The sequence below is a fragment of the Oncorhynchus keta genome, chromosome 25 (assembly GCF_023373465.1).
Source record: "Oncorhynchus keta strain PuntledgeMale-10-30-2019 chromosome 25, Oket_V2, whole genome shotgun sequence".
NCBI classification, from domain to species: Eukaryota; Metazoa; Chordata; class Actinopteri; order Salmoniformes; family Salmonidae; genus Oncorhynchus; species Oncorhynchus keta.
This window is the reverse complement of record NC_068445.1, coordinates 12,855,878-12,883,022: the sequence shown is the minus strand read 5'-3', so window position 1 is coordinate 12,883,022 and position 27,145 is coordinate 12,855,878. Positions and strand designations below refer to the sequence as shown.

General features: G+C 41.0%; 3 protein-coding genes across 7 annotated transcripts in view; 2 read left to right on the top strand and 1 right to left on the bottom strand.

Moving 5' to 3' along the window:
- Positions 1-1,463, bottom strand: part of LOC118357843 (homeobox protein cut-like 2) — a 125,350-nt gene extending 123,887 nt beyond the window's left edge. For 2 of the 5 annotated variants that reach the window (XM_052478661.1, XM_052478663.1), the window contains exon 1: positions 1,234-1,462. In XM_052478661.1, the coding sequence (XP_052334621.1) occupies positions 1,234-1,296 (63 nt within the window). In that variant the 5' untranslated portion in view covers positions 1,297-1,462. Of the gene's footprint in view, positions 1-1,233 lie in introns of all 5 variants that reach the window. The other 3 variants (XM_052478659.1, XM_052478660.1, XM_052478665.1) reach the window with 3 other exon arrangements.
- A 5,072-nt stretch (positions 1,464-6,535) lies between these two features.
- LOC118358221 (serine/threonine-protein phosphatase PP1-gamma catalytic subunit A-like) lies at positions 6,536-16,470 on the top strand. The gene is made up of 7 exons (XM_035735791.2): positions 6,536-7,208; positions 11,213-11,344; positions 11,458-11,688; positions 11,843-11,947; positions 12,360-12,583; positions 15,186-15,320; positions 15,828-16,470. Exons 1-7 carry the CDS (start codon positions 7,154-7,156, stop codon positions 15,915-15,917), a joined length of 972 nt encoding a protein of 323 aa, XP_035591684.1. The 5' UTR covers positions 6,536-7,153; the 3' UTR covers positions 15,918-16,470.
- A 117-nt stretch (positions 16,471-16,587) lies between these two features.
- pptc7a (protein phosphatase targeting COQ7 a) lies at positions 16,588-27,032 on the top strand. Its single transcript, XM_035735792.1, has 6 exons — positions 16,588-17,578; positions 19,380-19,559; positions 20,609-20,807; positions 23,355-23,478; positions 23,618-23,747; positions 24,042-27,032. The coding sequence occupies exons 1-6, from the start codon at positions 17,377-17,379 to the stop codon at positions 24,098-24,100; spliced, it is 894 nt and encodes a 297-aa protein (XP_035591685.1). The 5' UTR covers positions 16,588-17,376; the 3' UTR covers positions 24,101-27,032.
- The last annotated feature ends 113 nt before the right edge of the window (positions 27,033-27,145 follow it).

Below are 27,145 nucleotides of genomic sequence, written 5' to 3'. Positions count from 1 at the left end.
CTCATGTTACAGAACATCAATCATACGGCAGACAGTGCCCTTGCGCTGGCCGAGGCTGATTTACAAACATTAGCGGGGAATACAATTACACAGTCCTTGCCCGAATAGCCTAGTGCTCACAATGCGGCTTGAGATAAGCGAACCGGGCTGAAAACAGAAAACCTTATTTCGTACTGAGACGCACAGATAGGCGAATTATATCATCAACACTGTGGCTTTTTAGTGATGTCAAGTGTTACCGAAATGTTATTGAAACTGGTTCATTATAAATGCTATAACATATGCTACATAGGAAGTCAGCAATATATTGTGAAACTATTTGTCAATTTACTAGACAAGTTTGTAAAACCGACTGGATCATTGACAACTTTGTGATAACCAAGTCAAAATATGGGCTGTCTATTTTGTAAAAACATCATTCAGATGTCTGACTATTGATCATTGAACACGCTTTGCATTTAGCCTGCATCTATAGTCTACACACTATAATCATTTTACACGCATGTTACAACGCGCACCACCGGAATGACCAATAGCCTAAATAGCCTACATGATAACATCATATGTAGACTAAACCTATCTTCTAGTTTTCTGATTGGGCTATAGTCTAAAAGAGAAATAACAAACAGACAATCAATTAGCCTGGTTTATATTGCTTGAATAAGCGATCAAGATCATTAAGCAGATGAACAGAAAAAAACTTTCATCAATCTAATTGTGCAAACAAAGTTGATTTATATAAAAAACGAAAGACAACATTTTTTTTATCATACATAAAAAATAAAGTAGAACCAAATGTCGCTAAAGAGATGCAGTAGAATGCACGACCATCATGTACTCATAGAATAAAACATTAAGCTGGTAAAAAGTTACGTCCTCGGAGCTAAATTCATGAGGGCATAAAAAGTTTCCGTTCTCTATCTACACCACGATGAGCACTATAAAGAAATAATCGTATAAAAAATATAAGGGTTAAATCGGTGATGTTGATCCCAGCGGTGAACGCAGAGCGAAGGCTATACAGTGCGCCTGTGCTACTCTATGGTCGGTGCTCCATCGCTGATCAATGATTGAACTGAACAAAGGCAGAAGAGGATCAATTTCTAATAACTATCAATGCAACGCCGCCGATTTCTTTCTCCATTCGTCCACAGTTTACACATTTCACATAATTGTAAAGTACATAATGTTATATGAACAAATATAACCAGAAGGGTAAAGGATAACACTAACCTGAAGCCGCCGTAGATTAAATTTCTTCCAATATTGAAACATCGATCCCACATCGGCGGCCATCTTGGGGATATTGAAGAGATTTTTTTCAGCGGCTGCAATAAATATGTGGGCTGGATTTCCCTCGCTAACAACGTTTACGATAAGGCTACTCGTTCTACTTGAACAAAAATAATAATGAACACATGAACGTCCACTGAACTAACACAAATATGTTTGTTAAAAAGCAGTGATATCTCGGTGGACCCCGAGTGCTCTTTTCTACATTAAAAAAAAATTATATCCATGCATTTGTGCAGTCCCGGATATTAAACTGGACAATTGCACTTGATTTTGGTTTGGCAAAGTTATCAATACTGACGTAAGGGGTTGACCACAGCCGTCTGGAAAATGGGAAGAGAACAACAATGTGACCTATGCATATTGTGTTTATGGAAATCCGTCTACAATGAATAAAACAGTTGCGTCCATATCTTGAGTCCTAAATACTAGTAGGCTACACAGCAAAGTCTACCTCTATGTATGTTTACACCTCTCCTTCCATTAGCTTATGCTACAAATAACAGTGAATGGGTAGACTAGGCTATGCACTAAAAAATCTAAACCCATGAAGTGCATTTGTATTTCATCAGAAGCAAGCGGCGCAGATCGTAACCATTGCGAATGCATCCACCTACGCTGGTGAACGAATACAAAAATGTTTACTCTGTGACCATGTTAAATTATGACCATGTCAAAATGTGAAATAATACTGCAAAACTGCTTATATAGTTTGCCGAATTTGAAATAATAACTTCATAATAACTTTAACTAACCTTCCACAGTCTTAACTTTGATAAATTATTCCTACATATAGGCCTATTGCTGCCACCGATTATATATATTTCACATTTCCATACAAATATGTTTTTTATTATAAATATTAAGTCATATGTGAAAATGAATGGATCAATCTAACAACTGGCTCTATATTTGATCTCTGAACAGTTGCTGGTGTATGGTGGGTTAACTGGGTCTCAGAAGAAGTGGGTAGGCCTATAATGCAGGCATAGACAAAATACAAGTAGGCCTATCTAACTGGGATACATACTGGTAAAAACAAAGGCATAGAGTGCATTGTAAAGTATTCAGACCCCTTAACTTTTTCACATTTTGTTATGTTACAGCCTTATTTTAAAATGGATTAAATACATGTTTTTCCTCATCAATCTACACAAAAATACCACATCATGACAAAGAGAAAACAGGTCTTTAGAAATGTTTGCAAATGTATAAAAATTGAAAACAGAAATACCTTATTTACATAAGTATTCAGACCCTTTGCTATGAGACTCAAAATTGAGCTCAGGTGCATTTTCATTCATCATCCTTTCAGTTGTTTCTACAACTTGATTGGAGTCCACCTGTGGTAAATTCAATTGGCTGGACATGATTTGGAAAGGCACAAACCTGTCTATATAAGGTCCCATAGTTGACAGTGCATGTCAGAGCAAAAAACAAGCCATGAGGTCAAAGGAATTGTCTGTAGAGCTCCGAGACAGGGTTGTGTCTAGGCACAGATCTGGGGAAGGGTACCAAAAAATGTCTGCAGTATTGAAGGTCCCAAAGAACACAGTGGCTTCCATCAAATTTGGAACCACCAAGACTCTTCCTAGAGCTGGCCGCTCAACCAAACTGAGCAATCGGGGGAGAAGTGCCTTGGTCAGGGAGATGACCAAGAACCAAATGGTCACCTGACAGAGCTCCAGAGTTCCTCTGTGGAGATGAGAGAACCTTCCAGAAGGACAACCATCTCTGCAACACTCCACCAATCAGGCCGTTATGGTAGACGGAAGCCATTCCTCAGTAAAAGGTACAGGACAGCCTGCTTGAAGATTGCCAAAAGGCACCTAAAGACTCTCAGACCATGAGAAACAACATTCTCTGGTCTGATGAAACCAACATTGAACTCTTTGGCCTAAATGCCAAATGTCACGTCTGGAGGTAACCTGGCACCATCCCTACGGGGAAGCATGGTGGTGGCAGCATCATGCCGGACTGATGTTTTTCAGCGTCAGGGACTGGGAGACTTGTCAGGATAGAGGGAAAGATGAACGGCGCAAAGTACAGAGAGCTCCTTGATGAAAACCTGCTCCAGAGCACCAAGGACCTCAGACTGGGGCGAAGGTTCACCTTCCAACAGGACAAAGACCCTAAGTACACAGCCAAGACAACACAGGAGTGGCTTCAGGACAAGTCTCTGAATGTCATTGAGTGGCCCAGCCAGAGCCCGGACTTGAACCCGATCAAACATCTCTGGAGAGACCTGAAAATAGCTGTGCCACGACACTCACCATCCAACCTGACAGAGCTTGAGAGGATCTGCAGAGAAGAATGGGAGACACTCCCCAATTACAGGTGTGCCAAGCTTGTAGCTTCATACCCAAGACGACTCAAGGCTGTAATCGCTGCCAAAGGTGCTTCAACAAAGTACTGAGTAAAGGGTGATATTTCAATATTTTAATTTTAATACATTTGCAAAAATGTCAAAAAAATGATTTTTCCTTTGTCATTATGGGCTGTTGTGTGTAGATTGATGAGGGTTAAAAACTATTTAATACATTTTAGAATAAAGCTGTAACATAACAAAATGTGGAAAAAGTCAAGGGGTATGAATACTTTCCGAATGCACTTTATGGGAAGCACTTCGTACCCTACCTAAAAAAAAGCATATGATTGATGTTATTGACAAACTGACACAAATGCTCTAAAAAGTCCCCTTAGGGTTTAAAAGGTGAACGTGCTTATAAAGTCAATTACTGGATTAGGGTCTGAATTTTGATTACATTAGGAATTAATGTACGGTATCTGAGGGGTTACAAAAGTGTGTATTAACATACTGTTCTTCAGTGGTAGCCTACTTTTGAAGAACACAGCTAGACACAAGTACAACGAACAGGAAAGTGATATACCATGCAGGCATTCATGTTCATCATCTTTGAAACACAGTTTTATTTCACATATAAATTCCATGGTGACAACTCTGGTCAATCTGCCCCTGGTTACACGAAGAGGTTTGTTAGCCCAGTGAGGCTGCAGACATATTTAATAACATACAGTAATTTATTTATTTCCATCTTACTTGACCCTCTGCACACCATAGACTCAATATTGTCAATATTTTATAGTGGTGATGATGGTGGTGGTTCTTATACCAACTCTGTACTTCAAACAAATCATTTCCCTCCACCATTAAAACCACACCGTATTCAGAGAAAAACTGGGCTTGAACAAGACCAGTTTTGGTGTTGTCTGCACACCCCCATCCCTCAAGGCAATACGTACATACATGATAATCTGGAGCCATGTGAAATCACAAATATAGGCAGAAGCCATTGACTCAGGCCACTGTGATATACATCATAATGCAGTTGATGTACATCATACATGCCTTATAAAACGATTGTGAAGGGAAATAATATGCACATACTGTCATACTTCAGCAACTTGTAGTTTATTACAATCTAAACCATATATAAGGGAGAAATGTCATATACTCATACCAGACAGAAAACACCTAGGGGGAATTCTGAAGGAAGTTTATTAAAAGTTTCAGTATTATTGCGTTTTATTGGTGGCTCGAGGGTGGCAATGAGATGCAAGCCTCATATGAAAATAATAACATCTTAGTTAGCTGTGATTTATCTGGAAACAACATTCAAATCAGAGTTGATATGGAAGACAATTTCATGCCAGGGTTGTGGCCACAATAATCCCACTGGGCTGTGTTTTATGTAAATATGTTGTCATCCAAGGTTGACTGAACAATGCGGCGTTTACAGATTTAATTCTCAAGCCTATCGATCAATCACCTGAGCGAGTAGGCTCACACATGCTATTTGGTCATGTTTTGAGTTGTTTTATGTACATGTGCAGTGAATGGTGACCAACCAATATTGACAGGTACAGGAATAGATGCAGATGATGTCCACTTCTATTACATGGGTATCAAATGCAGTAGGTCGAGTAGAAGAGATTATCAAATTGAAGACGAACCCGAAGAAATGTACTGTATCAGTGGCTCCTTTTCAAAGACCAAGTTCAACTTGGTTTGACACATTGAAAGATGAGCTGCTAGCACTGCCTACTGGACAACATGGGTAAATGGTTTTCAAAGCCAAGGCAGTTGTATCCATTGCCACAGTATAGAGCATGTTAATTAACAGTCACAATTTGAGCCATCCCTTCCACTGTTAATAACCCAAAGAGATGAGACGACTTGGACTACAGAGAAGGGTGAAGGCAACTAACAAGTTTAAAGAGAATGACATAAAAACATCCATGTAATGCCACTGAGAATGTTACATTTCTTCCTAGGGGAGAGCCTGAGGTGCAGTAGCTTGAGTGTTCTGGAGTATGGTGAAACAGAAACATTGCAGGTAAGTGTGTTTTCAGGGCAAAATAAGGACATTATGTTCACGTTTAATGACAAGGGTCCAATTTAGTGTAACGTTTTCTCTATTGATGTTCACTCCAAAATTCTCCTCCTGGTCCACAAATCCCTAAATGGTATCGGACCTGCCGACCTGTCAGATCAAGTGTATAGGGGTACCCACATAAGTGTATAGGGGTACCCACGTTGCTGGAGATTAGAAGTTCTGGTGAGAGGAGGGCGGGTCAAGATTGCCATGGTCAGAGTAGCACAGAAGGTGTCTATGCTGAGGCAGTGATGAGAGTAGTAGATTAATATGGGTCCAGGGCGAGGGTCCTAAGAGGTTCCATGTGTGATAGGAATAACATGTGCTTCAATAAGGTTGGCTTCTTAGCATTCATAAGCATGGTTACCTGTACCGCAGAAATGGAATGTAAATCACACAAAATAGATGTTGATGTGGCCGCTGCAGAGAAGTACTTGGGTGTACAAGATTTTACTGCTGAGGAGTTACAAGGTGTGTTGAACGATAGTGTCCCGTCCTCCCATGCAGCCAGCCTGGTGTAGGATCAGATAGGGCCAAGTAGTGGAATAGTGGTGAGGTTTTAATGGGTGTAGGGTTAGTTGGTAGGGCAATTTTTCTTTCCTTCCCTTCCCTTTTTGTGTCACCCAAAAAAATGAATCATGTAATAATGTGTGTAATGAATTCACAACCCAGAACAGTAGGCGGAAAAACAGATAAGAGAAATGCATGAGTAGGGAGGCCGCCTCACACTCCAGTACAGTAGGTGGCGATGTATACACCGCCAAAATGTGTGATCCGCCAATACAAATGTAAAAGAGAAGTAGAATCAGAGGAAGTGATATGTTTCAGTAAAATTTGATTTTTTTTATAGCGTTTATAGAAATGGTTGTCAACTGTACTGCAGGGATGTCGCAGAAAATGTAGGTTGTGGTGGCAGTTTCAGAGGTATTTGGGTGTAGGAGACTTGACGTCAGAAGAGTTACAGGGTGTCCCGTCCTTTTAGGCTGTTGGCCTGAGGTAGGACTAGATATATTCACATAGTGGGTGGTGGGTTTTTAGTTCGTGTAAGGTTAGATGGTAGGGTATTTATTATTATTTTAAACGAAGTACATGGGAATCATACTCCAGTCTAGTAGGTGGCGGTAATGCAACATTTATTGGATACCAATCGCCATTAAACCTCAGAAGAAAAAGAAGAATCAGAGGGCATTGCTAACGGCTAACGTGGATTTTGTCCCGATATACGGCTAATATTAGGCGTTGTTTTTGGAAATTTGTTTAAAACAAAGATGTTGAAGTAGGTGGTAAGGTATAGAATAACGTTGTAAGATAACCAATAACAGGGTATAATTTCTACACGTTTTTGTTTTTGGAACCAGTAATTTCGCGAAGCGAATTAATCGTAGCTAACGTTACTTAGCTAGTAACCAGCACTAGATTTTGCACTTTGCACTGCTCACTCAGGCCTTTTTTTCTGCGTCGCCATGGCCGATGTTGATAAACTCAATATAGACAGTATCATCCAGCGTCTTTTAGAAGGTAAGGAGTCTACACCATGTAACGTTATTGCTGCAGTAATATTATCTGTTCACTTTGTTAAGATAGATGACTGTAGGCTAGTTTTAGCTAGCTAACTTCGTTAGCTGTTGATGTCGCATGTAGACTGTATATTTTAGCTAACGTTAGTTACTAGTTAGTGCATGATGTTGTTGCCATAGTAGTTAGATAATTTTTAACGTCAAACTAGTTAACCAGCTAGCCGTATAAACTCAACTCCGCGATTTACGATGGAGTTGATCGGCGACTAGTATGGGCTGACGAGTTCCGATGTCAAATAAAATTATGTATTTATTTTTACTATACCGAGGCAGCCGATAGTGGGCGCTAGATCTGCACTATTGTTTTGATGTGCTCAGCCGGTAATGCACTCGTGTCCCCCCTTGACCATCTCGTACAAAAGCATTCTCCATTCAGGCTGCAAAGTCAAAGTCATACGTTTTATTAAGACTGTACACATATTTGTCCAGTTTATTTTCCGACGCGCAGCAATTTAAAGCTAGTTAAGGAATGAAATGTGCTTTTGTACGAGCCGGTCCACGGGGGACATGAGTGTATTAATTACCGACTGGGCAGGCACATCAATTATTTTTGATTGCGCAGATCTAGCGCCCAATATCGGCTGCCTAGTCTACAAAAACGACGGATTTCAGCACCCAAATAGCCCGCATTTACACAGGACAAGGTCCATCGTAAATCGTTTAGTCAGTGGTGCCTGGAGAAGTGGGTATACTCAAATTTTGCCAAAAATGTCCCAAATGACCCGCCCAGTGAAGGAAAGTTGTGGAGAAATTCGGACAGTGAACACGACTTACAGTTGAAGTCGGAAGTTTACATACACTTTAACCAAATACATTTAAACTCAGTTTCACAATTCCTGACATTTAATCCAAATAAACATGTTCTGTCTTAGGTCAGTTAGAATCACCACTTTATTTTAAGAATGTGAAATGTCAGAATAATAGAGAACGATTTATTTCAGCTTTTATTTCTTTCATCGCATTCCCAGTGGGTCAGAAGTTTACATACACTCAATTAGTATTTGGTAGCATTGCCTTTAAATGGTTTAACTTGGGTCAAACGCTTCGAGTACCCTTCCACAAGCTTCCCACAATAAGTTAGGTGAATTTTGTCCTGTTCCTCCTGACAGAGCTGGTGTAACTGAGTCAGGTTTGTAGGCCTCCTTGCTCTCACACACTTTTTCAGTTCTGCCTACAAGTTTTCTATGGGATTGAGGTCAAGGCTTTGTGATGGCCACTCATTACCTTGACTTTGTTGTCCTTAAGCCATTTTGCCACAACTTTGGGTCATTGTCCATTTGGAAGACCTATTTGCGACCAAGCTTTAACTTTCTGACTGATGTCTTGAGATGTTGCTTCAATATATCCACATCGTTTTCCGTCCTCATGATGCCATCTATTTGGGGTTGTGCACCACTCTCTCCTGCAGCAAAGCACCCCCACAACATGATACTGTCACCCCTGTGCTTCACGGTTGGGATGGAGTTCTTCAGCTTGCAAGCCTCTGCCGTTTTCCTCCAATCATAACGATGGTCATTATTGCCAAACAGTTCTATTTTTGTTTCATTGGGTTTTGGAGCAGTGGCTTCTTCCTTGCTGAGCGGACTTTCAGGTTATGTCGATATAGGACTCGTTTTACTGTGATATAGATACTCTTTTACCCGTTTCCCCCAGCATCTTCACAAGGTCCTTTGCTGTTGTTTTGGGATTGATTTGCACTTTTCAAACCAAAGTATGTTCATCTCTAGGAGACAGAACGCGTCTCCTTCCTGAGTGGTATGGTGTTTGTACAGATGAACGTGGTACCTTCAGGCATTTGGAAATAGCTCCCAAGGATGAACCAGACTTGTGGAGGTCTACAATGTTTTTTCTGAGGTGTTTGCTGATTTCTTTTGATTTCCCTATGATGTCAAGCAAAGAAGCACTGAGTTTGAAGGTAGGCCTTGAAATACATCCACAGGTACACCTCCAATTGACTGAAAGTATGTCAAATATCTTATCAAAAGCTTCTAAAGCCAGGACATAATTTTCTGGAATTTTCCAAGCTGTTTAAGGCACAGTCTACTTGGTGTATGTAAACTTCTGAACCACTGGAATTGTGATACAGTGAGTTATAAGTTAAATAATCTGTTTGTAAACAATTGTTGGAAAAATGACTTGTGTCATGCACAAAGTAGATGTCCTAACCAACTTGCCAAAACTATAGTTTGTTAACAAGAAATTTGTGGAGTGGTTGAAAAACGAGTTTTAATGACTCCAACCTAAATGTAGGTCATGTAGGTCATTTTAGGTCATGTACTCCGACTTCAACTGTACATGACCTAAAATTAGTCAGACCAACCCAAGCTGTACTGTGCAAGTATGCTAATAGTAGGCCAACTGTTGAAATTAATACATTAGTCTGTCAATAGTCTGATATAATTTTTTCAGGTTTTCGGTCTCACATCCAATTTTGTTGTTTTTCTATTAAAAAAGTAAGTCAACAACAATGCTTAAACCACATCAGGAGATTACTTTTGAGTTCTGGGAAACATCTAAGATTGCTCTTTAATTCAACTGTGCGGCACTTAGCACTGTTTGGTACGCAGTGTTTGCGAAACAAATGGCCACTGGATAGATGCAAATAATCATGATATAATTCTGCCAGATAGGCATAGGCTACATTATGGCTAGTTAACATTTAATTGAGAAGTGAAAGCATCCCTATATTTTTCCTGTTCCTTAATTGATTGAAACCTGGCCATTTGACTTCATTTTATGAGGCATGCCTTGCTTCAAATTAGCCTATAGCCAAAGTCCTACCAATAGAAATGTGAAGGCAATTATTTTATGAAGACTTCCTCATGTGCTGTTCTGTTGTTTTACAAATTAAGTTAATTTCATTGTCTAGCAGCTAAATGCATTATCGTAGTCATATTAGCAACACATGATAGATGATGCTTCTTTAGAGATCCCCTCTTTCAAAATCTCTCCATGAAACTGGAGCATTTGCGCATAGGCCTACCTACCTTTGTGTGCACATTGCTGCCATTTAATGTGAGAAATAAGTTTCTCTCCCGAGTGGCGCTGTGGTCTGAGGCACTGCATCGCAGTGTTGAGGCGTCACTACAGCCTGGTGTTCGAGCCAGCTGTGCACGGGAGCCCCATAGGGCGGAACACAATTGGCCCAGCGCCATCCAGGTTAAGGAAGGGTTTGGCTGGGCGGCTCTCCTTGGCTCATCGTTCTCTAGCGACGCTTTGACTGTGTGCCTGCAAGCTGACTTCGGTCGTCAGTCGAACGGTGTTTCCCTGACACATTGTTGTGGCTGGCTTCCAGGTTAAGTAAGCAGTGTATTAAGAAGCGGCTTGGCGGGTCATGTGTCAGAGGAAGCATGTTTCGACCTTCGCCTTTCCCGAGCCTGTTGGGGAGTTGTAGGGATGAGACAAGATCGTAACTACCAATTTGATAAATTGGGCAGAAAATCTAAATGAATTAATAGAAAGATGATAGTTTATCAACATTTTAAGCTAAACATTCTGATCTGTTCAGCACCCTTATTAATTGATACAGCGTATACCTCCACTACACTGATATGCATCGTGGGGATTAAGAAGTGAGTATACTCAATGCTCACAATAAAAGTGGGTATAAGGTCTGTGCCTGCATATACCCTCCACTACACCATTGAGTTTAGTCGGCTAGTTAACCAGCTAAACTAATTAGTTTGTCCTGGTCGTCACATTTCAAAATGTTCAGTCAAATTAGCTAGTTGCCTAACGTTTCTTTAGCTACATGGTCCATGGCACTGTCCCAGCTATCTGCCCAGTCAGGGAAAGATGAAGTCAATAACATGAGTAATCTGATATGATTGTCATCACTCACTCCCCCATCCAGAAGACATTAACAAGATATGGTGGCAATGAGCATGACGGCAAACTAAGTAGATATATTTGCTTGTAGATTAATCTGAATTTTCTTTTTTATAGTCAGAGGAGCAAAACCTGGTAAGAATGTGCAGCTGCAGGAGAATGAGATCCGAGGATTGTGCCTCAAGTCCAGGGAGATCTTTCTCAGCCAACCTATCCTTCTGGAGCTTGAAGCCCCCCTCAAAGTCTGTGGTTAGTAACCATCGCTATTTTGTGAAAATATGTTAAACGGTCTTCTATCCCCTTAGACCCAGTGAGGGCTGTGTGTACTATAGCTACATCTTGAAGTTGTTTGTTTTCTGCAGGTGACATCCATGGGCAATATTACGACTTATTGAGGCTGTTTGAGTATGGGGGCTTCCCTCCTGAGAGCAACTACCTATTTCTGGGAGACTATGTGGACAGAGGGAAGCAGTCTCTGGAGACCATCTGTCTGCTTCTAGCCTACAAAATCAAATACCCGGAGAACTTCTTCCTGCTGAGGGGAAACCATGAGTGTGCCTCCATCAACAGAATATATGGATTCTATGATGAGTGTGAGTGATGTGTGGGGATGTTGTAATAATTATAGTCCTGCACTCTGACAAAGTATGGCATTTGTATCTACATCGGTAGCATTTTGTTATAAATTCCTGTCATATGCATTGCCTAGCTTATGATCATCCTAACGTGCTATTATTATTATTCTAGGTAAAAGAAGGTACAACATCAAGCTCTGGAAAACATTTACAGATTGTTTTAACTGCCTCCCTATCGCTGCCATTGTTGATGAGAAGATCTTCTGTTGCCATGGAGGTATGTTGCTTTTTAGTTGTCCTAAAATAAATTAAGAGAATTAAGTGCACCTACCGCCTACAGCTAAACAATAAATAGGAGTACAAGGCTTTATTGTTGGCTTTTCTACAGAAATGCTTCTACATCTGCATTGCTTGCTATTTGCGGTTTTAGTCTGGGTTTCTGTACAGCACTTTGTGACATAGGCTGATGTAAAAAGGGCTTTATAATAAATTTGATTGATTTGGTGATTGTCTAGGAAGTCCTTGACTGTTGGTGACCACTGCTCTAAGACATTGCTATGATATTGAGGAATGTTATTTGCTTTTATTCAAATTGTTCTTCCTGTCCTTGAAATTTTTACACAAGTTCTGAATGAAATTGACCTCATTCCGGTTGTTCATCTGTATTAATCTTCTTCTGTGTCTCTCAGGGTTGTCACCCGACCTCCAGTCCATGGAGCAGATCCGGCGTGTCATGCGGCCCACCGACGTCCCTGACCAGGGCCTCCTGTGTGACCTGCTCTGGTCTGATCCAGACAAGGATGTCCTTGGCTGGGGAGAGAACGACAGGGGCGTCTCATTCACCTTTGGATCAGAAGTGGTGGCAAAGTTCCTGCACAAACATGACTTGGATCTGATCTGTCGCGCCCATCAGGTATGTTGTCTACAAACCGGTAACTGCAAAAATAAATAAAACGGCAACATGAAGTGTCTTAATTGGGCGTTGGGCCACCACGAGCCAGAACAGCTTCAATGCACCTTGGCATAGATTCTGTAACTCTCTATTGGAGGGATGCGACACCATTCATCCACAAGAAATTCCATAATTTGGTGTTTTGTGGATGGTGGTGGAAAGCGCTGTCTCGGGCACCGCTCCAGAATGTTCAATTGGTTGAGATCTGGTGGCTGAGAGTGTCATGGCATATGGTTTTCATGCTCATCAAACCATTCAGTGACCACTCGTACCCTGTGGGTGGAGGCATTGTCATCCTATGGGGGCATGGCTATGGTAGCCAAAATAATAGCCTGCCCAGCATTTCTATACATGACCCTAAGCATGATGTTTATTGCTTAAAGACATGCTCCGGAACTTTGGCAACTAGTAGGTATTTTTTAAGCCTCATGCTTTGTGCTGATGTGTCAGTGTGCAGTTTATAATCAATGAGCAGAATTACTGTTTTACCTCAATTAGCCACGAAATCCCTAGTTTGAAAGCAACTCTTTACTGGACACTGCAGTGCTATTTGCCCTACATTTTCCCCCACGTGGGCCAGCCAAGTAGCAATTCGAGTTCCAGACAATAAGCTTCAGCCCCTCGCCATTTGAGTGACAGCTGGCAAGATGCACAAACTGCAGGCCGAGAGAGAAGTGATGTGCACATAATCTGCACATATGTGACGAGAATCTCTAACTCAGAAACCATACCTGCTTTAAATATACTTCGTATCCTTCATTTACTCAAGTGTTAATATTATTTTGGAAGTAACCTGTAAAGTCAGTCGTGTTCCGATCAGTGCTGATTAGGGCTGTCTCCGACAAAAACATTTCTTAAAAATCTGACCAATCAATTGGTCTAAATTTTTTAATTGATTTTTCCATATAGACACACCCTATGTTTTAATCAAATCAACTATATGTAGGCTACTGACCTTATCTGATGATTTAAACACTGATTTTAAAAAATACAAATAACTAAAGAGGGAGCCAGAGATAAATATAGCTTAACCAGAAGGAAAAAACCCTGTTCCTGACCCGTTGCTGTCCTTCGCAGATTCTGCCCTTATGCTTCTGAATTTGTGGGTAATAGGCAACACCTCCTTTTCCATTTGGAGTGCCAAGTTATCGTACCAATTCTACTGATCTGCATGCGTGGCAGTTATGATTTTTATATTCACATTTTTGTGGAACAGTTTCATTTAATTTATAATCATCTTCATATCTCTAAATCAATGTCATGTGGTTAATCAAAATGATATCTAAATGAAAATGATACAAATCTAAAAGTAACTTCTATTGCCAATATGTAAAAATAGCCTACATAAAGCCAACAAATAGAATAATTTGCAGCTCGCAGGTAGAAAATATTTTTATAAAAATATTCTATAAATCACATTGGCTAAGCATAGCATATTAACTTGGTCCAGCCTAAGCTCATGCTAGCAAATTTGCAACATTGTATAAAATATTCTGGGCCCTCAGTTTCCCGAGCCAGTGAGCTCCTGACAGACACATAGTTGTAGGCCATTTTCGCAGGGGATAAGAAGTAATCAGATAGGCCTATTTTATGACGTTTCCACCGGATCAGGGCATGACATTTTCTTCCCCCCCCTTTCATGGTTATCGAAAGGGAGAGAGCTGGAATGTTTTTCCCAGGAACTATTGTCATTCTCAATGGATGTAAAAACATACTTTTTTACTTGCTGTTTGAGGCAAAGAAAAAATTACTTTGAGAAGCTCCACAGTGATCCTGAGTTAAGACAATCAGAAATGGTATCAGATCCCCAAATGGTCTACATTTGCGCGCAGGCCATGTAGCCTAGGCCTACTTCTATGCGTAATTAGGTCCTTACTCAAGATTGACAGGAGCACTCCAAACAAAACACACAGAATAAATTGACAACTCGTAAATGGAATAAAATAAACCAAAACTTGTTTCACAAACGTAGCCTAGGTTGTGCGCTCTGCAAACAACGTGTCCACTCTGACAACGAGAACGGTAAGACTGTAATAATAATATATTGAATGCATATAACAGAAATTACCTTAGGCAAACATTTGTTATTTATTTTTTATTTGACCTTTATTTAACTAGGCAAGTCAGTTAAGAATAAATTCTTACTTTCAATGACAGCCTAGGAACAGTGAGTTAACTACCTTGTACAGATTTTGTACAGATTTTTACCTTGTCAGCTCTGGGATTCGATCTTGCAACCTATCGGTTACTAGTCCTCTAACCACTAGGCTACCTGCCACCCCTTGTGGATTAGAACAGTAAATGTACTACTGGTGTGCCATCCCCGCGGCCTCAAATGGATTAGTCCGCTCAAACAGGCCTGAATCAGACTGGTGTCTTGTGTGCCATAAAAACGATATTTATTTGCCACTGCTCGACTAAAGAAAATCTTGGTCGACCAACAGCATATTGACCAAACAATGGACCAGTCGACTCAATGGGGTCAGCCCTAGTACTGATAGTCTGGTGAGGAATTTGTTTTTATTTCAACCGAACTGTAATCAATGCTCTCTTTTTCCGGTAGGTTGTGGAGGACGGCTATGAGTTCTTTGCAAAGCGACAGCTTGTGACTTTATTCTCAGCACCAAACTACTGCGGGGAGTTTGACAATGCTGGTGCCATGATGAGTGTGGATGAGACTCTCATGTGCTCGTTTCAGGTGAGGGATATTTCAATCATGAATGTGCTCCATCTTAACACAGGCATGTAAATGTCTCAGTGATTGTATTACTACTGTAGTGTATATGTTAAAGGGAAATTTTAAAATGTTTCATCTTCATATTCATCTCCATCTCCAGCACCACCTCAACATTGACATATGTGAAAATGGCACATTTCTATGTTTTGTAGTAAAAGATAAAGGAAGATGTTTCCAGTGACGACATCGATGTGCATCATGTGATTTTAACCACTTATGTGTAGTCATTGCTTACTAATTGGTTGATGTCACTGGAAACATGTATCTTCCTATATTTTTTTACTACAAAACAGAAATGCACTGTTTTCACATGTTGATGTTGCAGTGGTGCTGGCGATAACAAATGTAGAAATGTCCTTTTAAAGTTATGACCAGTCTTGTCATTATGTCAAACTGTACAATGTGTAGACTATTGCAGTGGGCAAAAAATAATCTTAATTGGATTACTTGTATTCATTCCACTTGTAGATTTTGAAGCCAGCCGAGAAGAAGAAGCCAAATGGCAGCCGTCCAGTCACACCCCCACGGAACATGGTCACCAAGCAAGGCAAGAAATAAGGTGGCATGAGCTTCCCGTTCTGCTTTCGTCTGTTGCATCTGAAGGGTTGGTTGCCCTTTGCTGCCAATACTGAAAAGATACCCACTCCAACCTGATGAAAGCGGAATGTTTTGTTGTTTTGTCCACAAGGGTAAATGGATGTCACCATGAAAACCTCAGGGGTTTTGCACTCCATTGCAACTAGTCTTTGCCACATGACTGTTCAATCAGGAACAATGTAACAATATGGCTAATAATGCACAGAAATGCCTTGTTTGAAGCTGTGCGCAAATTTTCCAATTTCTTCATTTCATGTCATCAATTTCTGTCGTCACCTGTTTCTCACTGTCAATAATTAAATTAATGGTTCTTAAACAACTATGGAAATATTACATTTAGACATTTAGATGTTTATTTCGGTATAACTTGTTTTATCATAGGACATTGAATCCGCACTCTGCGCCTGCATCCTCACCATTTTTAAAGTATTGTGCTGAATTTAAATGAAGAAATAAAACATTCTTGTAATGTCTAAGTCTTTCTAATAAACTTTTAGCACATTTGAGGGGGAAATTGGCATTTAAATTGTATTTATTTGAGAATTGAGAAGCTCAACATTGATTTAATTACTCTCATATATTGTGTACTACTAGAAGTGATGTGAAAGATATGGTAAAGTTGCATAAAGATGATATGCAGTCCAGTACTATAAAAATTATATACTATACACAGTCACAAATTATTACAAAACAAGCAAACATATTTTTTTCTCTGCAAAACCCACTTGACTTTTTAGTGTCACGGGCAACATTAGAAGTACGGTATGAAAAGGTCACTGGGTCACACTCGAGGCTGTTTGCCTCCAAGTTGACATTGGCCTTTACTGCCACAAGGGGTGTCGTAAAATCCATCAGAATCCTCGCAAGGCGTAGAAGTAATGTTTTTCTGCTACACATTTAAGTTTCATAAACCTGAAATTTAATTATTCGAAGGGGATGCTTTTTTCAAAAGTAAACATTTATTAAAAAACAAAAGTCATGGATGATTTTCAGGGTTAGAAGAACTGAGGAAACTCAAATTGTGTAAAAAGATGTGACGTCAGCCCAGTCACAAGACCACAGAGCAGATCACTCTGGCTCGCTCCCCCAGCATGTTTCAGAAATGTGGTAGGTTGTTCTACAGGCACGATGGCTGCAACGAACTCCGAACTTCTCTGGGAATCTGGACTTGTGATATCCTTCGAATTACGGAGCAGTTGTTACTGATTTGGCAATAACTACTGTAATAAACTAAATACATTATAAGTATCGTCTGGGCTGGCGCGCTGGTTTGTTTTGTTTCTGCGTGGCGAATGTTAACGTTAGCTAGCTAACTAAGCAGTACAGTATCACGATTGTGACATTGGAGCTAATATAGCTAGCTAACACCTAAGTTGTTTCTAGCTTGGTACTCAGTATAGTGGGAGCTGGTGTGTAGGTGATGTTCTCCGTACTTTCATACGGTAGACTGGTTGCCAGAGCAGTAATTGGCGGACTCTCTCAAACGGATAGCCGCGACTACAGCCTGGTAACAGCAAGCTGCGGGTTTGGGAAGGATTTTCGGAAGGGTATCTTGAAGAAAGGGATGTGCTACGGCGACGACGCTTGCTTCATTGCCCGACATAAATCTGCCGATGTTTTGGGTGAGTAAACAATGCCCGGCATTGACAACTATTTTATAACGTGATGATATAACCGGCCTGGTTGTTTAGCTGGCTAACTAACATGCCAGACAGCGCACCTTTGCTAGTTACAGTAGCTAGTTTGCCTTAACTACGTTTTGTAGAGTATCAAACAATAACAAACCAGGGACACTTAGCATGGACTGTATTTTGTTTGATCATGTTGCACAATACGCTAACTAGGTTGTCATACTATTGGCTTAGTTTCAAGCCAAGAAAATACAATTACATTTGGGAAACCCTGTCCTAGAGGTCAGAGCTGCCTGTAGTCGTTTGATAATTGTAGTGATAGGGGGGCAGCCATAACCAAACGGTAACCAGTATGTACACATTAATAAATAGATTAGAAAGATGAACATTGAGAACGTCTTTCTTTCTTGTTTTTCACTATACCTAGGCTACAACCAATCAGTCCCAGACAGACTTCATTTTTCATTCACACTTTACCCCATGTCAGAACTTATGGTGTACCTACCTGGTCCTGGACCTCAGAAGGTCACTATGTTACAAAACGTTCAGATATTAATGTAGTGTAGAACAGACATGATCCTCTGCCTTGTAAAATAAGGAACAGGCTCAACACTAAATAACAGCACATTCAATCAGTAGCATTCTAGCCCAGTTCATACAAGTACGACAAACACAATTGTACCTCCTGATCCCCACCAAGACTGATGATTGGTGTCTCAGATTTGACATAATCGTATTGATAGACAAACCAATAGTTCTGCTGCAAATAGTCACATGTCTTTAGCCCACAGTTTAAAGGGCATTGTACATTTTTACTATCAGGTAAGCTAAACTGTGAATGCTGCTTTATTGGTCATATGGCTAATTGACTAATTGCACTGTAATGCTAGAAAGTTCAATGCTTTTGCATTAAAGCTATGATTTCAGGTAACACTGGCTTTAGAGAAGAGTAGCCTTTGTAAGCTATCAAAACAACTTAGAAAATGTGATTGAAAAATCCAGAAGTAGCCTAACCAAAGCCAGAATATCCTCCTTGACTTCCCACTGTCCACTTGAGCCTACATGTCCTCTGTGTGGCTTTGGAAGGAAGCTGTGAGGCAGGCCATGTCTGACTGTTGTCACATCAGTGAGCCAAAGGTTGGCAGGGAGAGAGTAAGACGACCCTCCTTGTATGGTCACAGCAAGAGCTGATTCTTGTGTCTGGGAAGCAGCTGGAAATAATTGCATTCCTAGGAAGAACTTGGACTGCCAGACCAACTGCTCCCATAATAGGCAGAGGTACATTTCAATAACCATAGAAACCAAATGTTTCAGGGTTTTAAGCAGTGTGATAATGTGACTGCAAGCTAGTGTATGGGCTTGTTGATAATGTAATGTGACTTGACAACTGCAGACAACATATGCTTCAGATATAAACCATTTTTACTGGTAGCTATGTACCAGACTGGCCAAATTATCAATGGAGATTATACCAGGAAAAAGTTTAGTCAGAAGCATGTCAAAGAAGTACTTATTCTCTGAAGCGTCCCTTGTTTCATTCTAAGCACTTTCTTGCTCTATACACTTGGTGTTTTGTTTTAGTGAAAGTGCCTATTGTTTCTCCTGTCACAACTGCGTGAAGACGTCTAGTACTTGTTTCCGATTAATATGACCTCTTCCATTGTCGGAAAACTGTCTACTTCTGGGAATGTCTTCGTCAGGAGTGTTAAGAATAATTAGAATACAATCTTGATTCTTTCCTATCCTGTTCTCCTCTATTGAACCAATACCTGACTGTGTGTGGTTTCATCAGGTGTGGCAGATGGAGTGGGTGGTTGGAGAGACTACGGTGTGGACCCATCACAGTTTTCAGGGACACTTATGAAGACCTGTGAGCGGCTGGTAAAGGAGGGACGCTTCGTTCCAAGCAGCCCTGTGGGCGTCCTCACAAGCAGCTACTATGAGCTCCTACAGAACAAAGTGCCTCTGCTGGGTGAGTAAAGGCAGCCCTGGAGGATCAGTGTTTTGTGAACCTGGAGGCTGGTGCAAAATTAAATCACTAGTGTCTGCCTCATACTGACAAGAATAGGCATTTACAATAGAGAATATGGTCTTAAAGCAGTCTTAGAATGGTCTGTTTTCAGTCTGCGTGGTTAGGCTAAGTGACATGTGGTGGTCCTTCTGTAGCTCAGTTGGTAGAGCATGGCGCTTGTAACGCCAGGGTAGTGGGTTCGATTCCCGGGACCACCCATACGTAGAATGTATGCACACATGACTGTAAGTCGCTTTGGATAAAAGCGTCTGCTAAATGGTATATATTATTATTATTATATTATGTGAGGTGCTGCTATTTAGATAGGATATTTGCGTGATGAGTCAGAGACCTGCTGCATGCCTCTATCCTGGGAAGTGTAAAGACGCGGAGAATCTCATCTTGATCCATTGCTTTGCTAGAATGGAGCATGCGGAAATGTGCAGGACAAAACAAATGGAGAGTGGGGAGTCGAGCAGTCCGTGTCATCAGTCTGTACTTTTCCATCCCAGCTCATGTAGAAGAGAAAAACAAGTCAGTATTGTATTTTTCCAGTGCTGAGGAGTACGGTCGTGAGGCCAGCAGTAATTGTATTACTATTGAAAAAACACACAAGAAAGGGAGTGAGAGTAGGGTGAGTCAGAGAGTGTGAGGGGTTGTAGGGAGCTCCCATAGAACATTCTGGTGGTCCAGATGACTCATCAGCAGGGTGTGGCTGCATGCGGAGCCATGTTTTCACCGGTTCGGTTAACTTTTATGTTTCCTTAAATGTTATCCTTCCCAAATGTTTCTCTTCCTGAAATGTATTGACATGCCTTCCTCTTCTAACCACAGGTTTAGCTACAGTATGATCATGATATAAAGCAACCCAACAAAATCACTACTCATAAATCATCCCAACCAATTTATAAATTGTTTAATGGCTCTATTCGACTTCATTTGTTACAAATATAATCAGGATGTAGGGCGAGCCACCCATATATTTATCATCTTGTGTTATCTCCTTCCAGGCAGCAGCACGGCCTGTATCGTGGTGCTGGACCGGCAGAGCCATCGGCTGCACACTGCTAACTTGGGAGACTCAGGCTTCCTGGTGGTAAGGGAAGGAGAAGTGGTGCACCGCTCTGACGAACAGCAGCACTACTTCAACACCCCCTTCCAGCTCTCTATCGCCCCACCCGAGGCAGAGGGGGCCGTCCTCAGTGACAGGTCAGTTTTGTGGCCCCGCCGAAGCCATATTTTCTATTGTAAAGAAGCTGTGTAGCTATGTTTTTGGTTTTGAAGCACAGTCTCTGCATTGGTTCTGCCCTTGTGCTGCTCTCTGGTCTGTCCAGTCCAGTGTTGATGCAGCATTAGTGAGTGTCAGTACTGCCACATGGTTGGGGCCATGTGCTGCTTTCTCTCCTTGTGTAGGCATGCCAGCAGCAGTAGTGCTGCAGATTCCAGTGGGGCCGGTGTTGGCTCCCTGCCACTGTTTTAAGCCAGGCCAAAGTCTCAACACACACACACACGTCCTCATGGCCCTCCTCATAGCAGCCTCACTGCCCTTCTCACAGCAGCCAATCCCTGGTCTGCTTACCCACAGGCCTTCTCAACCCAGTAATCTAGAACAGGGAGATTATTCAGAGCTGCTCATATGGGTTTCTCTAAACTGGTGTGAGATGGAACTGAACTGTCACTGTCGTAAAAGTAGCTGATACACAGCATAGTACCCGTAGAATAGGCCTATTTACAACCGTAGCCTCATCATACATACCTATTATAAAATGGCTTGGTTTTGCTCAGTGCATAGGATATCTCCGTGGCTTATCTCTATACAGAATAAACAGATATGGGCCCGGTTTACAAAAAGCATCTGAAGGCTAAGTTCATCGTTAGAACCTTCTTAGGAGCATCGTTAAATCTCCGAATTGTTTCCCAAAACCATCCTTTACCAAAGTTGCACTTGAAAACGCTTGTTATTTACCGACTGCCTCAGACCACTCGTGGAACAGCTAAGTGAGTCGTTAGATGCGTTTTTATAATATAATAATAATAATAATATATATGCCATTTAGCGGACGCTTTTATCCAAAGCGACTTACAGTCAGTCATGTGTGCATACATTCTACGTATGGGTGGTCCCGGGAATCGAACCCACTACCCTGGCGTTACAAGCGCCATGCTCTACCAACTGAGCTACAGAAGGACCTACCGTGTCACTTTATACACAGAAGATCTCTGCTAAACATAGAATCAAGATGTTTATCTGCCTCTCTGCGACTGCTGATAACTTCACAACGAAGTCGACTACAAATCGTTCCCATTGTCTTTGCAATTATTACAAACAAGCAAAGGATAAAAAGAGAATTCAGTCATCTCTGTTTTCAATTTGAAGTAAAAGATAAATAGCCTACTTGCAGTATAGCCTATATATTTCAATGATATGGAAATACATTTCATGTTCATTCAAGTTTTATTTCTGTTTGGCTTTACTGTCAAATTCTTTCCCTCAATATATTTAATGATGTGCCAAATCATGATTTAATGCATATTATAGGGTGAGCATTAGAATAAGCCGCCTCAATATTTGTAGCCTTCGGTGATATCTCTCCTAAGAGCTGGTCCATTGTCAGTATTGTGGAATAATTCTAATGTTAAGGTCAGATTTGAATGGAGAATTCTGATCCGAGAGCAGCGTTACCTTTTGATTCTATCAGTATCGTCACATGCAGCAACAACGCACTTAGTGAGCGTTCTCTCTGTGTGGTGTTTTGGGAAACTCATGTTACATCTTCAGCCGTTGTCGGAAAGATGCATCGTTAATACACTCGTAAGCCTAAGTTCCATCGCTATTGGGAAACCGGGCCCTAGTCAGTCCAAATTTCGGACCTATTTGACGTGGCCCTGTTGTATATAGGCTGGAAATGGTAGTCTTTCCATGAGCTAGAGGCGGCAGTATTTTTACCATTGATAGTATCATATTCAGGGTCATAAGCGTTGTGATTCTGTTGTAGTTGGTGGGAAGAATCTACGTTCATTTAATTTAGAGCTAAATCCGTGATTCCTTAATAGTGATTATTTTGAAACGTAGCGCTAACGCCTCAATGTAATGTAGGACTGTAGATCGAATGGTGGCTGGGTTACAGATGGTTTCTAGAACAGCCATGAGTGTCGGGGAGTCTGGGGCAGAATTAATGTCGCCTTCCAAGAACTAAACTTGATACTGCACATGGCTCTGATCTACTGTATGTGTGTGTATCAGTCGCACATCAATATTACAGCAGTTCCTTACAACTTCCCATGACGGCCAAGGTGTGCTATTCCTTAGATTATTTTCCACCATACCTGTGCAATTTGTTAGCAGCAGCATTTCACAGCTGAAAAAGTATTCAGTTGAAATGTATAACTGCATTGCATGATTTCTATTTAAAAAATGGTACTTCATTCCAGTGTTTGACACAGTGATCTGTAGCCATGTCTAACCTGAGGTGCGTACCTGTGTCTCATAGTCAAGACCGGAGACCGAGCAGCAGTGTCAGTGATCTAGGCTAATGAAGGGCTAGAGGCACAGATTAAACTGGGCTCAGACAGGGCAGATTTCCTTCCTGGAGGGGGGTATGAGAAGGGGGAGCAATTGGATAATGTTTGCAATTTGGTTAAGCACTTTAACGCTCCCTCTCTAATGGGCACTATATGATCAGGATATTTTAACTCATGTTCCACAAGACTGTTATTTCCCCGCTACGTTGTGTTAAGCTCTCTGTGCCCCCTCAGTCCCGATGCTGCAGACAGCTCCTCCTTCGATGTCGAGTTGGGGGACATAATTCTCACAGCCACAGACGGCCTCTTCGACAACATGCCCGACTACATGATCCTACAGGAGCTGAAAAAACTCAAGGTACACCCTCGCATAAACCCTTTCCGTACTCGTGTGCAACAGACAGGTTTACTGTTTCATTCTGCAGAGTATTGAAGAGGAGGAACAAGACATTGAAAAAAAACTAAGACACTCCTCCATTTTGTTTTTGTTTTTGCAGAACACCAACTATGAGAGTATCCAGCAGACAGCCAGGAGCATTGCAGAGCAGGCCCATGTTCTGGCATACGACCCCAACTATATGTCGCCTTTTGCCCAGTTTGCCTGTGACAATGGACTGAATGTAAGAGGTAATGATCATCACTTTTATCACTTCTTCATGCAGGTGGAAATTGGAGACAAAGTTAAGGTAGTCCTCATTTCATAGTCCATTTGCTCCATTCATACCCGGCTTCCCTTGTGAATGGTATCCAGGCTGAGAGGGCTGCTCTATAAATCAGGAAGAATGACACCCAGTGAGGAATAAGAAGTGTTTTATTAGTGTTCCTTCCATTGCTCTCAGACTGCTTCCTTTTGGAATGATGAAAATGAGAGATTGTTCTCACACTCATCCTTCTGACTGCATCTTTTTCTCTTCCCCACAGGAGGAAAGCCAGATGACATCACCGTGTTGCTGTCAATAGTGGCAGAGTACACAGACTAGAGACTGTATTGAGGCTAGGAGGGGAATTAGGAGAGTTTCCTCTTGCCATCTGTCTCTTGAAGATGTCAGACTGCTTTGATTCCTGCTGGTGGGGATTAGGGACTAGTGTTGGTGGCTGACTGAGCCCACCTTCGGCCCCCTGAGATAATCAGTCCTATTTCTCAGATGGAACACTTGACAATACATGCAGTTCTGACATATCTCTGTTTAGAATACCTGCTGCAAAGGATCTATCTGGGAAATGTCCCAGTTGTCATTGACATAATCCCTGTTCAGTGGGATGAAGGACATCAGCATATAGGAGATGAGGCTCTGGCTCTCACATTATTTTTGGACTTGGAGCAAAGCTCAGGATGGAGAGAGAGAGAAAGGTGGTCAGTATTAGCCAGTCAAAAGCGTCAGAATTGAAACTGTGAATCATGCCAATGAGGGTTAATCACAGGAACCGAGCTGATTCCAGACGGGAAGTAGCATTATACCATCAAGTCGAAACGATAGGGCCATGAAAACGCCACTTTTACAGTGACTCACATTACACACAAAAACAAACAATTAAAAGACGTTGAAGGGCAAAACAAATATGCGGGTATAAGGGCATGCATCATTGTGATATTAAAGGATGTTTGAATGTTTTGGTAGATCTGTGGGAAAGGGACTACGTGGTATTTTAAGTTGTTTGACTGATCTAAGGGGTTGTATGAAGACTAGGTGCAGTTGACACATACTTTGCCATATCAGTACAATTTGGGTCAAACACAGACCAAGTGAATCATTTCTAAGGATGTGAAATGTTAAAATAACTTTTTTTTTTTAAATGGCTCAATGTTTCTGTCAAACCTGTTCTCTGACCCCTGCTGCGACGCAAAGAGTGAGTGTGACTGCAAGTGATGTTGAAGGTTGTTATGTGTGATAGAGTAACCTGGAGGCTGTCGTGTGTCAGATGTTGATATTGTATACATACAGAATGAATGGGTTTTATGTAGGCTACATCGCTTTTTTTATATCCACTGGGATGCAATGGTAACAACCATTTACGCACAAGGTTAAAGAAAGCATATCTAAAAGTTCACAGTGGACGTTGGTCAAGTGACCAAGCAGATATCATTGTATTTCTGCTTTGGTTTGATGGGGTGGGAATCTGGACTGTTTCAGTTTAGCTTCAGGGAAAATGGTTCACAATCAGAATTTCTCAGTTGCCCTCGCTGTAAAGCTCCAATGGCACATTTGATGAAGTCTTATGAATCAGGTCACTAGTGTTTTTATTTCATTTAACCGATTTTTCATTTTCTTTTTTGCTGCAGTCAAAAATGTGCACTTCGCATTTACAACATAACTCATGTGCAGAAACATTTTAAGAGTTATGTTTCCTTTGTAAAGGAAAATTCCACCACAAAACTATCTTTTGGTTATTTGTTTCATTAGTCAATTGTTTCAATAGTCCCAAAATGTATTGCTTGTCAGCAATCAAGTTAAGATAATTAACTTAAAAAATTAAAAAACATCACATAATGCAAAACACAGATTCATATGATGCAAAATGCATCATACAAGGATGATTTTTGTATTTTCAAAACTATATTGCTGACAAGAAAAACATTTTGGGACTATGAAACAAATACCAAAATATTGTTTTTGGGTGAGGTTTCCTTTAACATGTACTATGTACATGTTGATTTATGGAGCTGATGTGCCTTGTATCGGATGTTATTGATAGTGGCAAAATTGTGTATCATTGTTCCCTAAACCCCACACTGTGTCAGCTATGGAGACAGAGTAGAAATGGACAAGTAGCCATATGATTCACACTTACTTTTCCCACCATGCCCTACTGTCTTAATGCTTAATCTGCGCCATCTGATGGGAGACCTCTCGTTCCCTTTCAATGTGTTCAATGTCTTTCACCATGGGACACATTCAAATTTGAATGGTCAAGCTATTTAATTTGTCATGCTCCCCCCCTTTAAAAATATCTTAGAATCCTTAAAGGCCCGATACAGCTGTTTTATATCAATATTAAATTACTTCGACACAATTAAGTACATCATTACTGTAATAGATTTCCATAAAAATGTGAAAAAAATAGCATTTTAGAAGTTTGGAACCCACAGCTCTGATTCACAGGGGTTGGGTTAAATACCACATTTCACTTGTACAAGGTATCCCCTTTTCCCTTTCTTTGTTATTAGTCTATTAACCAATTTACCGCATGGTGATTTTACCATGGAAAGCCCAAACTCCTGCACATGCAACATTGCTGATTATAAGGTCCTGTGCAGATAGGAAATAACAAATCTCACTTTTGCAGAGTTTCATCAGCTATGATACGATATAATACACAGGAAAACACCATTTTGACTGCACTGGGCCTTTTAACAAGGTTCTGTGTATCAACTGTAATACCCCTTGGTTTTCTTTCTGTTGATGTCATGGTGTTCCCTCACTACAGGCTACTGTCCTGCTTCAAGGGCTCTCCCCTAACTAGGAAAATAATATCTATGCCGGTACTGACCGATGTAGGGCTATCAGGTGTTTTATGACATTTAAAAAAAACTAAAGGACTTAATGCCCTGCATACATTTCTTACTGCTCTGGGAGTTGAAACACACCTGCACTGGATGGCCCAAATGTTTTCGCAAACATTATGGCACTGCCAAGAACCCCACCAGCCTTAAAATACAAGCAATTCTCCCTGTCAGACAGCACTATATCAAAGCTTCTCCATGATGTCCATATCCTGCTCCACACTGACTTAGTGACCTACCCGTTCTGTTGGCCAGTTCTAGACTTCAGTTAATCGTTACGTTCAAAAAGCAACGTTTGTTACAGTGAGCGCTGCATGTAACGTTATCTATATTTTGTATATACAGTTCAACAATGCCATGTTTTCAAAGCTGTAACATATTTCAATAAAGTACAGTATTTATTAACCTCATTCTTTTCCTTTCAACCAGACCCTTGTCACATGTTTTTCTGTGTCAATATTGTTTGTTCAGTGGTCTCTTCAAGGTATTTGTCAACTTACACAGTAGACTGAACAGTTCCTGA